The following is a 16,214-nucleotide window of genomic DNA, read 5'->3' as shown; positions in this document are numbered from 1 at the left end:
ACTTCCCCTCAGTCGCACTGATCCAGCAGAGGGGGAGCGCAGCGTTCCGTCCCGGCTCCTCTCACAGCCCCTCCCGCTGCCACGCCTCATGTTTAATTTAGCGGCCTCTGAGAACCACCCCGCCTCTTTCCCCCCCCTCCACCTTCACACACACACACACACACACACACACACACACACACACACACACACACACACCTAACACTCAAAACAAACATTCACACGTAGTTAGTCAGAAACCGTCATGCGGCCATTTCTTGTTTTCGCTTGTTTGTCGAGAAAAAAACAGTGTGAACCTATTAGTGTGAATTTAAAGACAGGAAGTGGTTAGCGCATGCGAGGGTAGAGTGCACCAAGACTTCTGTGGGCTAGTTTCAAAGCTCAGGAGAACACGGCGGAGAGACTACAGGACTCAAACCTCGTATTTTTCTAAGTAAGGGGCCAGCGAGCGCGATAATCATCTGGAACTGAAACTATTTCACAAGATCGGCTCCGTCATGCGAGGAGGCTGATTGATGCCGCAGTGCATTGAGGTGTCTTTTTTTTCCCCACTCTTTATTTAATATTAACTGTTTTATCAGTTTCACACCAATTTCCCCTGGAGTGTTTTTTAAAGATTCCAGCTTCTGAAGGGTTGACTAATTGGCGCCACAGTACAAATGATCTTTCACAAGCGTTGCAACTTAGCGGGAGTAATTACACGCTACACTGTTACTCTTGGATAATTTCCAGAAAACGTTGCTTTGAGATCAAACCGCTCCCCCCCCCCCCCCTTTTCTCTCCCTCTCTCTCTTTTTTTTTAATCCCCACGTTTTTTACTTCTTTATTTATTTCATTTCTCCTCCAGCTGTAAGATCGCCAAAGTAGGACTGTGCGGAGGCAGATTGTTAGCCCTGATAAATGTTTTAATGACTTTCCCTCTGCGCGGGGCCGTCGCCTCACCTGCGCGTGGCCTCCGCGCCGTGAGCTGGAGTTGAGAGGCGAGACCAAGGGAGAGAGCTTGTGGGCTCGTGCTCAATTTGATCCCAGCAGTCACGCCGCTAGGGCCCTGGCCCTGCTGGGGATCGGGTGACGCGCGCACGCAGGCGATCTTACCCTGATAATTGGCAGTTCTCTCTGCTTCCATAAGGCTCTCCTCAAAAGGAAGGGTGGATGGGTTTCCGCTGACGTTTTCCTTTTTCTCTCTCTCTCTCTCTCTCTCGCGTTCTTCTTCTTTTTCTTCTTCTTCCTCTTTCTTCAGCTGGTGCTGGGGTGGGAAAGGGAGGGTAGGAGGGTGAAGAGGAGAGGAGGGGAGGGGAGGGGAAGGGAGGGGAAGGGAGGGGAGGAAGGGGAGGGGAGGGGTTGAGAGTGAATCATTAATCAGATGAGGATTACACACCAGACACACAATGGGACTAGCAGCCAGTCTGACACCGACAAAACCCCTCCGCCATTGTCAGGCCAATTTCAGCCCCGAGCTGTGACACCCCGGACACGTCCCCTTTGAGCCCAGATAAACACACACACACATACACACATTCAAAGCCTCTAGACGTGAGGCTTAGAGTCATCCAGCCAGCCAGCCTTCACCTCCTCCAGCAGCATGTGTGTGTGTGTGTGTGTGTGTGTGTGTGTGTGTGTGTGTGCAATCGCGAGCGGAAAAGGCTCCTTCCACACAGCCCCTGCAGGAGAAAGGCAGTGGCCCTCAGAGCCACAGGGGCCAAGGCCAGAGGAACTCTGCGGTGTCCTTGCCTGTCACTGCTCCTCAGCATATCAACCCCCCCCCCCACACACACACACATCCCACAAACAACACAGCCCTCCTATGAAACCAATCACTGCTGATGCACTCAGCACTCTCAGTAAGAGGTTATGCCAGGGACGCCCGTCCACATTCTTCCCCTTTCTTTTTTTAATAAAACACCACTTACTGTCTACCAAAAGCCCTAGCTTTCTCAGCGTAGCCTGAGGACAAATTAATATTTCAATCACTTGGGGATTGTGGAGAAAGCCAGGGAACACATTCCTGTCAGCATTTTTACCCCCTTCTTTATCTTTTCACTCCTCCCTCCCTCAACCCCCCCCCCCCCCCCCCCCCCCCCCCACACACACACACACACACACATACACACACACACACACTCAAATACACACACACTCTCCTGTCCTCACTCACCACATCCACTGAATACCTATTTTGAAAAATCCGATCGAGAGGTCACGCTATTTGAACTGATCTGATTGGCTGTCACCTCCAATCTGACCGACACTGCAGACGCTCCTCTTGGGCATGCTCAATGGCATTGGCCACCGTGCGTTGTCAGGCCAACAAGGACGTGGCGGGTGATGGGAAGGAGGATGGATGGATGGGGCAGGGGGGTGGTGTGTGTGTGTGTGTGTGTGTGTGTGTGTGTGTGTGTGTGTGTGTGTGTGTGTGTGTGTGTGTGTGTGTGTGTGTGTGTGTGTGTGTGTATGGGGGTGGGGGGTGGCCAGTATGAAGCTGCCACTTTCTCTCAGCATTAGCATCCTCTGTAATGGCCGCTTAAGAGGCAGGCCGGCAAATGAGTTGTGACAAGTGCCGCTGCAAAAGGAGTCTTTTTCCCCCATTCCACCCGCCTCTCAATCAAATTTAAAAGCCCTGATGGCCCGACATAATTCCGCCATAATTATCACTCCGAGTATTCCTTCGGCCGGGACAGAAGTCAGATTGGATCTCGTCACGGCGTAATAATGCTGACCAACAATAACTTTGTTGTCTCTGCCCTCTCTCTCTCCCTCCCTCCCTCCCTCCCTCTGTTCCCTCTCTCTCTTCTCTCTGTCTCCTCAGGGAATGGGCTGCCTGCCTTAGCCAACCAGTTCAATCTGGTTCAAGTGAAGCAGGAGCCGCTGGACGGGCCCTCAGGAGCCTCCCATGACTGTGTGCAGGAGCACAGCCTGGACCTGAGCAAGAAAGACCACCACAGGTATGGCCCGTGTTCTGGTGTGTGTATGTGTGTGTGTATGTGTGTGTGTGTGTGTGTGTGTGTGTGTGTGTGTGTGTGTGAGTGATGGGGTGTCCGGGCCAGAAAGATCAATGCCCTGTGTCACTGCTGAGAGCCCTAATGATGGGCCCTGTGTGTCAGCCGGCTGTGGCTCAGCCTGATTTACGGGTGGAATAATGCCGTGTTGTGTTAATTAGCGTGAGTGCTCTTGTTAAAAAACCTTCCCTGCACCAGGTCGGGTGTGCAACCACGGTCAAGGTGGCGGGGATCTGAACTGTGTGATCGGTACCCCAAAAATGTAAAATGTCACAGAATAATGAAAATAAATGAAAAAATAAGCACAATATATTTTTTTCTGTAGTTGCCTAAACAGCATTTGCATATACTGTGTATTTGGTTGTTTGTTTTAATCAGTATCCACCCTTTATATGCATATGGCCCTTCCAGTTCTATAACTGATTTTCAGCAAGCAGTCACTCCTGTTTTCATGTCTTGCATATTCACACACTCTGTGATAAATAATAATATTTACTATTCCCATGCAAATCTTGACTAAACATTGTTCATTTTCCTTGTTCCAGTAATGAATCAAACGGACACCCAGCACCGGCAAATACATCTCTTTTATCCTCACTTATGAATAAGGTAAGATCCATCCATCAAAATGCTTTTCATCCCCAGACAAATTAGCACGCCGTGTTGTGGGATGTGTTTTTTTGTTTATAATGTTTCGACCACTAATAAGATGAGTTTGTATCATTTAAATTTTCCAGCCATTTTTCACCCGCCGTAATTTTGGCCCGCTGCTCACAAATTAATATAATGAACCAGGAGCTGCACGCCATGCCAGATATATAGAGATGTTTGTTTTTTGATGAGCTGTTTTGAACTCAGCAGGCATTTTTTTTCCTCCCTCCCTCCCGTCTTCCCCTTTCTTTCGCCCGTTTGCTCTGTCTTTATTTATGGAGTTTGTAAATTATTTGATTAAAAAGTCAGGTGGGAGGAGGGAAAGAGCAACCGTCACCCTCATTTTTTACCGCGAGTAAACGTTACTGGACGGATATTTAAATGTTGTGTGTTTTGGTGCAGATTAAAATGGACATTGTTTTAATCATACATCTCCCCCCCCGCCCCAACCCTCTCTGACTAATACAAATGTGTGGTGCTGCCTTCCATTACCTTGATGATTTAAGGACGTCTCAGAATTCATTTTTCTTCCGGGTGCCTCACTTAGGCTCCTGGAGCCCTTTCTCTCCCCCTCTGCTCCTGTTGGATACACAGTCAGGAAGCACAAAACAGCTCCAGCGCTAAGCCTTGACAGTGTTCTGGCTTGTGGCATTATGCATCTCACTCAGGCTGTGTCAGTCTATTTGAGGGAGGGGGGGGGGGGGTCACTTGTTTGGAACAACCACATCACAAGAAAAGAAAGCCCGCGCAAGGGGCACATAAAGGACACTTGACGTGTGTGTGTCTGGCTTCAGCCCAGTGGGGCTGATAGGCTGTAAACTTAGGGGGCCTGTGTTTAGCTAAAGCGTCTACTCTGTGACGACAGTAGCAGTGGCAACACGACGAGTGCTAGCGGTAACCGTTGCCTCCTGTTCCCGACACTCTGCAGATGACGCAGGTCAACCCAGGCTTCTTCCACGCCCTGAACCTGAAGACAGAGCTGGAGAACAGCCATGGGACGGACACCTCGGAGGCAGCCCAGTACCTGAGCCGCGTGATGGGCAGGCCCATGCAAGAGAAGCCTGTGGAGCTGTGGAGGACCTACCTGCGCAGGTACAGGAGAGCACAGTGGTCAGGCTATAAGGCTTCACTAGAATGGGAGGAAACAAGACATGTCTTGCTAGAGTCATACATGGTGCAGAGCAAACCAGTAAAACACTGCATTTAGCCAGCAAGGATGTATATAACCTTAGGTGTTAAAACCACATTGTAACTACATTGTTCAGGGACATGGAAATTAGCTCATGATTGTTTTCGCTTGAATCCTCTCTCATATCCTTCAGGTTCGACACGGATGATTACTGTGAGACCCAGTGCGACTTCTTACACAAAGTTCACTTCCACTGCCTGGTGGAAGACTGTGGCGCTCTCTTTAGCACAGTGGATGGAGCCGTCAAGCATGCTAAGTAAGTACCCACCCCTCCACTGTGTTTAGAATATTTTCAACATTTCTAGTTATAATATAACTGTAACTGCAAGATGTAATTTCACTAAAACTAAGGGAACACTGTCCATTTCTTCCTTCAGCTTCCACTTCAGAGCCAACCTGAAGGTGAAGTCCGAGTACCCTTACAGCAACGGGAAGGAGGCCACCGAAGGACCTCAGAGTCAGCTGGCCACCTCCATCTCCATGGCCAACACTCCTCCCATGGATGTCTCGAGCATGGCCACCTCGGGCGGGTACAGCGCCACCACGCCCACCCTCCTGGCCTGGAAGCACCTGACGGGCTCCATCCCCCAGCTGCCCGCCTCCATGCCCAGCCTGCCCGCCTCCTCGCCCCTGGCCACCACCTCACTGGAGAACGCCAAGCCTCAGGTCAAGCCTGGATTCCTGCAGTTCCAGGACAAGTGAGTCACTACATCCAGATCCATATGAATCACTGTGCTGTCACGACGTTTCTTAAAAAACGCAAACCATTCTCGTCCACTGAATGTGCTCTCCTCATTCCAGTGACCCTTGCCTCGCTACGGACTGCAAGTACTCCAACAAGTTCCACTTCCACTGTCTGTTCGGGAACTGCAAGTATGTGTGCAAGACCTCTGGGAAGGCAGAATCCCACTGCTTGGACCACATCAACCCCAACAACAACCTGATCAACGTGCGAGACCAGTTCTCCTACTACTCGCTGCAGTGTCTGTGTCCAAACCAGGTGGGTTCAGGTCCAACCTGAGAGTTATGGCTTACATTTGAAACTTCCAACGAGGCAAGTTACACTTACAGTATAGACCAGGTGCCCTGAAATCATATATAAAAGACCATTTTTTAATTTTGGCTTCTTTAAAACAAATACAATTACCAGGCCCAAAAGTGGAAGGTTATCACATCTATAGTTGTCTATAGTGACAGTCAGGCTAGAAGGAGGGGGGGGGGGGGGGGGGGGGAACATCTAATCTCCACCCCCTTTGCTCCGTGGCCTCGTTTGCAGATAAATGTTTTAAATTAGTTCATCTAGCGCATATATCTCCCAGGATTCTCTCCTAAACATGCCCCGCCTCCCCTTGCCACTCTTGAGACGAGCTCATCCTGTTTGCTCCACTCCTGTGAGACTCTCTGCGTCTCAGCTAACAGATGGTGGTTTAGAGGCAGGTTACAAAGCAAGGAAGGAGCTATGCTCACACACACACACACACACGCAGGCACACGCGCACCGAGATGCCTAGCTAGGAATGAGTTGAGAGAAAGTAACGTTCAACTCTGTGCTTGAATGACTGCAATCACTGAAAGTGTCGTGTCGCAATGTCTTCGCGTTAATGTGCTCTGCAAATAAAACCGAAAAAGGGAGGTAGTCATTAGTAGGCCAGTGGTAATTTAACCTACTTTCACCCAAAGCTGTGCAGTGAAGTGCTAAAATGTGCCACAATGCAATGCATTCATGTCAAAAATCTTTTATTTTTTTTCCATTGGTTAATTTTTGAGGTTAGAAAACAGACGTATTCACTACATGCCTTAGCTGAGTGAGTTACACCCCAGTGGCCTGTTATTGTTAGAGTCCTCACTCATTTTTGGCCTCTCTTTCTTTCTCCACAGCATTGCGAGTTCCGCATGAGGGGCCACTACCACTGTCTGCGTACCGGCTGCTACTTTGTCACCAACATCACCACCAAGCTTCCCTGGCACGTCAAGAAGCACGAGAAGGCTGAGCGGCGGGCAGCCAACGGCTTTAAGTACTTTACCAAGAGAGAGGAGTGCGGCAGGCTAGGTGAGAACTACACCTCCCATAATGCATTATTCCCATCATTCACTTTGCTGTCTGATTGAAGTAGCCAGTCCAAACTCAGTAGCTCTTGCCACACAGCTCTTGTGCACAACGAACTGACCCCACACTGGAAAAGCTCAGAGGGGCATGAAATCAGCCGCGTTCTCACCGTTCCTTCCGACGTGGGAGGCGGAGCGGGAGATGAGCCAGACGAGCTGTGATTCTGGGGGAGGGATGTAAAGCGAACGAAGGAATAAACGAACGAACGAACGCACTCTTTCCACACGCTCCAACTGCCCTGTGAAGCGCTCGCACCCCCCCACACTGAGATGTTAATTGTCACACCCTCACAGACCAACGCACACGGCGCAAAGAAAAACACACCACACACTCACAAACACACACATACATCCACATGCACTTAGCATCTTTTTGCCAACTTTTTTTGGGGTCCCATGTATCCCATTAGTTGCTGACATCTGTTGGCTGGCATCACACCCTTTTAGTATTTAGTAACACCGAAAGTGACACAATCACATCAAACAATGACAGCGTTATTCCAGGTTTCCACTGATTACTGTTTGCGTGTCGCGTGGCCTGGTGGCCTCTGACTTTTAATTGTCAGGGAAGCTCCATTGCATTTCCTGTAAATTAAGTGTGGGGGGGGGGGGGGGTGGACTGGGCCCCGGCTTTTTTGTCATACATTAATACTTCTATATTTATAGTAGGCAATCAAACCAAAGTTGTTTTCTTGGGTATATTTAACCTGTCAGGAATGAGCAATTACACATGTTTGTTAATTACCCAGTCTGTCTGGCACTGTCTGTTTGTGTGCCTGCTCTTTCCCCATTCTCCATCAGCGTCACCACCCGCAAATCTTACAGTGGCGAAAATTAAAGGCTTTTTCTTTTCTTTCTTTTTTCATCCACTAGTTTTTTTTATAAAGAGGGTAGGAATATACGTAGATAAACTTCCTTGGAATCTGGGAATAAACTGCAACCGCAAGTGCAGAAATGGTCTCAAAGGTCTGTGCACTGGGAAGCTTTGCACACTGCTGCCAGTGGTGTCGTTGGAGCACGCTCACAAGAGTGAGAGAGAGAGAGAGAGTGAGAGTGAGAGAGAGAGAGGAGGGAGGAGGGTAAATTACAAAAGCAAGCACTCGAGTCATAAAGAATTGATGGTTCAGCTGGACTCCGACAGCGGTATCCATGGCAGCCACATTAAACAGAGCCCTGGTGATGATGTTACCTAGATCCGGTCTCTCGCACACAGGGCCCCTGATATTTCAGCAGTTACTGCTATTTGCCCAAGTTTGCATGCTGTCAAGTGCACCGACAGTGTGTACAAAAGCAATTTAATGACAACAAGCATTGTGCAGCGCCCCAGCTGCCATGGTAACTGACAAGCCAGCACCTGCCCCACATGTTACTCTTTCGGTTATTTTTAGTGTGCATTATTCATAATAAAATTATTACCAGCTTCCTACGATATTTGATTAGCCTCCACAAAAGCCGGCATTTAATTTGAAAACATATAGCAATTAAAATCTGTACAGCCTCTGCATTAAAAAAGGAGAAGTGGAAGAACAAAAAAGAACAGACGACAATAGATGGCTTTTGAAAAATGAATTTAATATACGAATAATTGTATGTTTACTTTGGTTTGCCTGGTTGTGCATTATTGCCTGGCTGAATGCGAGAATTTATTTATGTAAATTCCAAATTGAATAAAAGATGTCATTGTAATAAAAGAGCACCACAGGTCTAATCTTCAAAAAGTCTTCACTGGCTCAGTGTGACACCGGACTCATCCATATTCCTCCTACGGCCTGGTTCAAAAACCAAGCCAGCCTCGCCAGTGCACCCAGCGCTTATTGTTTTCTGACTACATTTTTGTTCACATCAAACAGGCTGTGCAGTAGGGAACGCATGATAAACTATGTCCTCTTTTGAAGAAGAGCATCTCTGACTGTCTTTTGTTGTTTGTGTGTGTGTGTGTGTGTGTGTGTGTGTGTGTGTGTGTGTGTGTGTGTTTTACATCCTCCTGCACCAGGCTGCAAGTATAACCAGGTGAACAGCCATTTCCACTGCATTCGCGACGGCTGCCAGTTCTCTTTCCTGCTCAAGCACCAGATGACCTCGCACGCCCGTAAGCACATGAGGAGGATGCTGGGAAAGAACTTCGACCGGGTTCCGTCCCAGGTGAGACACCAACGCAGCCATATTTACGGGCTCTTAACATACAGCTTGCCTGGATAAAGAAATGATTAATCAGTCATTCGTCATAGAGACAACTGCTCTCCTATTTTGCCAGATAAGGTGTTTTATAATCCAACCGTATAAGCCTCAAAGTGGCTTCGGTCAGCAGAGCCTCGAGCTCAACCTGTAGCCTCTGTGCCCTCTGATTACGTCTAAGTGTGTGTGACGACACTTGGCTGAAGGCCTCTCTCTGACATCTTCCCCTCCAACCACCACCCCCACATAGATGATGCCCCGGTCCCATCGTCCAGAGGATATGCAGCATATGGCCAACATGGCAATGGGCGGCCAGTCAGGCCTGAGCTCCAGCTTCTCCATGATGGAGGATGGCGACGACTACATGGACTACATGGGCGGAGGCAGCCCGCTGGGCCTCTCCTCCGAGTCGTCCAATCAGGACCGAAGCTGCTCAAGCACCCCTGTGGGCAACGAGAGCTCGCCAGCAGGTAGGTCCCCACACACGGAGCCAACATGGCCGCCAGTCGGCTCGCAGACAGATGCCGTGACTCAAGCGCTTTGCTTTGAGACTAGCCCAAAACGAGAGACTTCCTCGATGAAGCAAACTCCTAAATATTGACGCCCTCAGCATAATTAACATAGCACACAAGCACCGAATCCTTTCTTCAGAGCTTGTGATAAAGATGCAACATGACAGGCTGTCTAAATATACTTGTCATGTTGTTTAGTGGACTTACGTATACCCTCTTACCGGGCTTCTTGAGTGTACACACACACTATTGTAAGAAAGCAGCATCGAGTTTCCTCGGCCATTCCATTATGGATAAACACTCAGGAGTATTTGCTGACCTTCAGTCTTAGATCGGTTAGATATTCTTAAGTCACTATTGTGGTCTCCACTCATGCTAAGTGTTCAGGGCGAAGACGCGTCTTTGCGTTCGTTACCCCCCCTCTCCACTTCGCATTCATTCCCTTGTAGTCGAGAGTCTCATAAAAGTAACCACTTGTCCATGAAACATCAGACCCGCCAAATGTTTTCCACAGTAATGGCATTTATGAAATTATGGGGCAGTAAATTTATTATACGGTTCCCTCCACCTCCTCTCACACATTAATGTCATCCCCTTGGCAACTTCAGAGAGGAGGCTGAGCAGGCTGACAATGAGTGCAGAAAAAACACAGATCTGGTGCATTTCTTTCTCTCTCTCTTTGTGTGTCTTCTCTTTCATTGTTTTCCTCTGGTAAATGCAGATTGATGTGGTTAAACTCAGGGCTTTGATTCTTTGATTCTACTTTATGAAAAAGCAAATTCTAGTGAGCTAGTCTTCTTTCACTGAATGATTTTTTTTCTACACTGTCATCGTTTTGTTTCAAAATGTTGTTCTTCCATTCTCACCATTGTTGCTTTTGGCTGTTGCTTGGGTTTTGTTGTCATCTGGCTCGCTTTATTTCATTATTTTATCTTTCCCTCCCCTTTTTTACCTCCCATTCCTGTGTGTGTGTGTGTGTGTGTGTGTGTGTGTGTGTGTGTGTGTGTGTGTGTGTGTGTACACTGTGCACCTGTCTGTCTTGTGTCCCCTCCTCCTCCTCCTCCACCACCTGGACAACCTGTCTCCTGTAGGACCAGGCTGCCAGGCTCCTGCTTCCACTGCCCCAGCCGACACTTCCGCTCCCCCACACGCCCCTCAGCCACCTCCTCCACCTCCTCTTCCTCTTCCTCCGCTACCTCCTCCACTGCCCTCTCAGGCTTCTCAAGCCCCACTCCAGTCTCCGACGCTCTCCTCCTTCCCTCCGGCCCTGCTGCGGCCGCCCCTCCCCTCCCTTCCATACCTCCTGTCTCCATCCTGTCTGTCCTACTCTCTGCTCAGCGCCTCTCTTGGAGCCACACGGAGTGTTGTCATGCCAACCAACACACCAGCTTTCAGCCCCATCATTGCCACTCCGTCTCCGGTTAAAAATGACGTCCCTATAGTGCAGGATGCTGCAGGTACTTATGCCGTCAAAACTGACCCAAACACCGCAGCAGCCACTGTCAGATGTAGACTTTTCACTCCAGCCATGTTGACGCTTAGCGTAGCACCAGCACTGCCCTGAGTCATTTTACTTCTCATCTTTATAACGACAACAGTATGTTTTATTTGAAGTAACACATGAGCTGTCACATTCATAAACACTTTCATTTCTGGTGTAGGATTTTTTTTTGTAAGGGGGCTCCTAGACATCTGCACGTGCAGGCAATTTGTCTGTTTGTTTAGCTCGTATTTTCCTTTCCTCTCCAGGCGAGGTGACACCTTACCTTCCATTAAGCAAATGCCATTAGACCCAGTTAGTAATGGAAGGTAGTTACAGCACGGCGGTGATGAGGCAGTATATTACACACCTGCCATCAGGTCCCGGGCCCTTGGGTTAGCCTCCATTAGCCGCCTGCTTTAAAAGGGGCCCCTATTTTAATCATGCTAAAGTTTTATCGAGGCCTCGGATTCTCGCCGGGCCAGAACAAGGATCACATCATTAGCACTGACCTCAGGCTGTTCACTGAAGCGTGCCCTTCCCATAAAGCACTGGGGTTTAGAGGTGCGTCAGGTTCCAGGGCTACTCCTGCCTCTGTTGTGTAAGCTGTAGACACCCGTTAAAATGTCAAGCTCTTATTATCGTTATTATTACCAGTGACTAATATTCACTGAAGGTTTTGCTCCTGTGTCACTGTGGTATAAAAAATGTTAAAAGGCTTATGTCACAAACAGACCTAAGAAAGAGTCTGGATTAACCAGATTAATACGTGTGAGTGAGGCTATGCCTTACAGATCTAATTTGGGTGTTTTTGCTCACTTACTTGTAGTCTGCTTGGGTTGACTGACTGTTGGGTCATTATGTCTCTCTCTCCTTCTCACACCATCTCCAGGCAACACCATCTCCATCCCCACGGCGCAAGGCGCGAAGAAGCGCTTCTGGATCATCGAGGACATGTCGCCCTTTGGCAAGCGGCGCAAGACGGCCTCCTCGCGGAAGATGCTGGACGAGGGCATGATGCTGGAGGGCTTCCGCCGCTACGACTTGTACGAGGACTGCAAGGACCCCGGCTGCCAGTTCTCGCTGAAGGTCACGCACTACCACTGCACGCGCGAGAACTGCGGCTACAAGTTCTGCGGCCGCACGCACATGTACAAGCACGCGCAGCACCACGACCGCGTGGACAACCTGGTGCTGGACGACTTCAAGCGCTTCAAGTCGTCGCTCAGTTGCAACTTCGCCGACTGCCAGTTCTCCGGCAACAGCACGCACTTCCACTGCCTGCGCTGCGGCTTCCGCTGCACCGACAGCACCAAGGTGACGGCGCACCGCAAGCACCACGGCAAGCAGGACGTGATTACCGCCGCCGGCTTCTGCCAGTTCAGCTCCAGCGCCGACTGCGAGGTGGCCGACTGCAAGTACAAGCTCAAGTGCTCACACTTCCACTGCACCTACCCCGAGTGCAAGCACACCGTGGTGGGCATGTCGCAGATGGACTCCCACAAGCGCAAGCACGAGAAGCAGGAGCGAGGAGAGCTGCCCGCCGCCTCGCCTATCCAGGAGGTCAGCCACCACGCTGGAGCCGCAGGCGGGGGAATGGGAGGGCTGGCGATGCCCCCGGTGCCCGTCAGCATGCACTCTGCATCTTCAGGAATGCAGGGGCTGGCTCATGGCCCATCAGGCCCCATGTACCTCCCCTCAGCCGGGGCGGCCAGCGAGTACGAGCACCACCCCGGCTCCGGCATCAGCCTGGACGGCTCGCTCAACCTGGGCACAGACGCCAGCAGCTCGCTCTTCTTTCTGAAAAACGCTGTCGGCCTGGGTCTCAACGACTCGCTGGACCTGAGCAAGAAGATGAGCCACCACGAGAGCCTGGGCATGGCCCCTGGATCCAGCGCGGCGGCAGCAGCTGGCACCGGGCCAATGGGCCTCGGAGCCACCGCACGGGGCCAAGACGACACCTCCGGCATGTCCGGGGAGGCCGAGGACGACCTGTCTCCAGAGGAAGAGCCCATGGCAGAGGAAGAGGAGGAGGAGGAAGATGAGGAGGAACGGGAAGACGAACTGAACACCGACTCCTACGAAGACTCCATGCCGGGCCACGATGGCGAGAAGGACAACGGCGAGAGTTTTGCGGCTTCCACCAATCACGCCGAAAGTTCGCAGCAGGACAAGGATGAGCCATGAGACCCGCCGTACTGTACCAGCGCTGGGGAAGAGCCGCCTCGACAACTAACTATGAACAAACGAGAAACGCAAATGAAAGTGGCCTCATTTATCATGGTTAGCAACATTGCAGATGACAACAAAACAACTACATAAAAAACGTGAAGGCCTAAAAATGATTTATTATGATGTTTACAAGATGACCAATATTATTAATTTAATTATGCATTAAAAAATGAACACAGAAACAGGCAGATGAGGCCCTCTTTTACACATGGCTGGCAGTGTAAACCGTTTCCTACACATCAGTCTTTTTCGTGTGCGTGCATGTTTGACTAATTTATTTCTTTTCTTTTTTTTGTTTGTTTTGTTTTTTACTTTTTTTGTGTGTGGAAAAAATTAGGAAAAAGAAAACTAACAAAAACAAAATCTATCTATCTCTCTATATATATATATATATATCTATATACTGTAGTTGTGTGTGGACATTGATATACAATTTTTTGTGAAGCAGTCATCACATGAACTGCAGGACCCTTATACCTAATAAAAAAGGGAAATAACTCAGTACAAAAGTACAAAATACTGTACACTGACGGAAAATGAATTCAAGAGAATGTGCTCAAAAGAACTGATTTCAACTATTGTTGTTGTTATTCTATAATGACTTATTTATCAGTGAAGTTGCAGGGGCCTGCATGTGCGCTTTTGGCTCGTACATCTCTCCATTGACCCTTTTTGCAGGGGGACATTTTTTGTGTGTTTTTGTTTCTTTATTTGTTCCTGGTTCATTCACTCACACGCTCATAATGGTCAGTTGTTATACTGTAGGTTCCATTCCATGTGGACAGTTGACTCCCCGTCACCTTCAGTCCAAACAGAGACCAGTAACTGCGGCCAGGGAACTCAGACCTCAAAGCCCAGATGGCGGTGTATACAGCTTTCCAGCACATTATATTATGGTTGTACACACGAGAAGAAAAAAAGACAGACACCAAAAGCTCATTTTTCAACATTCAGATTTTAGTTTTTTGTTCATTCAGATTGTTATTGTTTTTTTTTTTGTTTGTTTCATTTTGTTTGTGTGTTTTTTAAAGATACTTTTTCTTGTGTTAAGGACCCTGTTGGCATTGCGTATGGTTAGTGCACTTTTATAGATGAGAAAAGCTAAAACAAAACGCATATTCAGACAAATGTTTTGTTACCATTTGCATTATTTGCTTTATTTTAATTTTTTTGTTTTCTTTCTCTTTTTTGGCGGCATTTTCCAGTTGCACATGCATGACCAGTTGATGCTGCAATTTTATCTTGCTGATTTGATGGGTGTGCGGACATGGGGTGAGCTAGCAGGGGTGGAGTGTAAAGGGAGAGAGAGAGAGAGAGAGAGAACACGTTGGTGCTACCTGCCCAGTCACTATAAACAGGGGGTTACTGGAGGCCTTGTGGTTTTCAGGATCCATGTGGACTCAAGTAGCCATCCGCATGAAGGACCTGTGAGGTCTGAATGTAGAGGAAGATAAGACAAGAGAGGGGAGGAGAAAAAAAAACGTAGACGGTGTTGTTTCTTTTCTTGTTCCTTTTTTAAAAATGAGATTTTGTAGCACGAGAGGAAAAAAAATGAAACAAACTGGAGGACATGGCTTCCTTTTTTCAGAAGCCTCATGTGATTACTTACAAGTGGACGAGGCTTCGCCACAGGACTGTCTTCGTGCGGCCCCAACTGACTAACTTGTGGAGAGACAGCACGTCTCAAAAGACATGCTAAAGGACACTCGAGCACGGGGGTTGGGAAAACATGTTTGAAATGTACAGACAGAAAACAATGTGTTGATGACAATTTTTGTTGTTTTCTCCTTACCATGGCTGTGGTTGAGCTCCAATTATAATGGTTTTATTTAATATTTATGTGACCTTGCAATGATAAAAAAAAAACAATTAGGGTGTTTTTTGCACTTTTTAGGTTCATTTTTACTTTATGAGAAAAAGAAATATGGCAAACATCTTTTAACAGGGAACTTTTTGCTTCATGATGTTGTTTTAGCTCACTTTGCGTTGATGCACAAATAGTTGTTAGTGTGACGAAGAACTCCTGTTCTGTGTTTTATTTAAAGAAAAAAAAATAAGGACTGATTTTATTTGCTTCCGTGATTGGATGAACTCAATAAGGAAAAAGGCACGCCAGAACCTGGGTGCCCTAATGACTAACACTAATGAGAGCTGTGATTGAAATGAGTTCTAGGCAGAGGAAATGATTACAGTGCTCAGATAGAACCAAATTACAACAAAAAATATTTGTAGCCCAGCCTCAGTTTGAAATGAATGACTGTATAAGATGAAGAAAAAGGGACAAAATAAATAAAAAATTGTGGCAAGGAAATTATGATTAATTATTTCTTAAACATGGCTTTGAAAAGAACTATCAGAATAGAGGTAATTAAATGTGTAGATGATTATCTTCAAGATACTGTTTCGAGAGGGGGAAAGGTTGTATAGTATTTTCTTCTGTAAAAACTATATATGAACAAAATGCTCTTTGATGAAAAGCTTCCTTTAAAATAATAAAAAGGAGAAATAAAGAATAAAAAGTCAAAAATGGAAAAAAAAGTACCAGTATAGTTTGCTTGTGTGTGTGAACTCTTTTTGTATCAATACTCCCAAAAACAGTGGAGCCCTTGACCCTGTAGCACTGACACACAGCAACGAGGCTCAGTTTATCCTCTACTGTTCATCATTTCCTCAGACCATTTTAATGTCACCTACACCATATGGGGTATATGGGGTCACTACTGGGTGGTTCTGGTTGGTTTAACACCATCAACACCATTTGGTTTTATTTGTCATTGTTTTGTGTGTGTTCTTTTTTTTTTCAATTATATTTAATTGGATTATTTGTTGACATTTCTCTCTGGCATGAATCCTTTCTAGGCGTTATTTTCGCT

The 16,214-nt window shown here is 47.7% G+C and overlaps 1 protein-coding gene across 7 annotated transcripts in view; it reads left to right on the top strand.

Moving 5' to 3' along the window:
- Positions 1-14,253, top strand: part of casz1 (castor zinc finger 1) — a 182,348-nt gene extending 168,095 nt beyond the window's left edge. For 6 of the 7 annotated variants that reach the window (XM_031566310.2, XM_031566309.2, XM_031566308.2 and 3 more), the window contains 11 exons: positions 2,807-2,942; positions 3,542-3,605; positions 4,576-4,739; positions 4,970-5,092; positions 5,214-5,534; positions 5,638-5,836; positions 6,715-6,886; positions 8,936-9,084; positions 9,368-9,587; positions 10,721-11,086; positions 12,002-14,253. In XM_031566310.2, the coding sequence (XP_031422170.1) occupies positions 2,807-2,942; positions 3,542-3,605; positions 4,576-4,739; positions 4,970-5,092; positions 5,214-5,534; positions 5,638-5,836; positions 6,715-6,886; positions 8,936-9,084; positions 9,368-9,587; positions 10,721-11,086; positions 12,002-13,296 (3,209 nt within the window). In that variant the 3' untranslated portion in view covers positions 13,297-14,253. The remainder of the gene's footprint in view (positions 1-2,806; positions 2,943-3,541; positions 3,606-4,575; positions 4,740-4,969; positions 5,093-5,213; positions 5,535-5,637; positions 5,837-6,714; positions 6,887-8,935; positions 9,085-9,367; positions 9,588-10,720; positions 11,087-12,001) is intronic. The other variant, XM_031566312.2, reaches the window with a different exon arrangement.
- The last annotated feature ends 1,961 nt before the right edge of the window (positions 14,254-16,214 follow it).

This window comes from Clupea harengus, chromosome 4 (assembly GCF_900700415.2).
Source record: "Clupea harengus chromosome 4, Ch_v2.0.2, whole genome shotgun sequence".
NCBI classification, from domain to species: Eukaryota; Metazoa; Chordata; class Actinopteri; order Clupeiformes; family Clupeidae; genus Clupea; species Clupea harengus.
The sequence above is the reverse complement of the archived record's forward strand: the minus strand, read 5'-3'. Positions and strand labels throughout refer to the sequence as shown.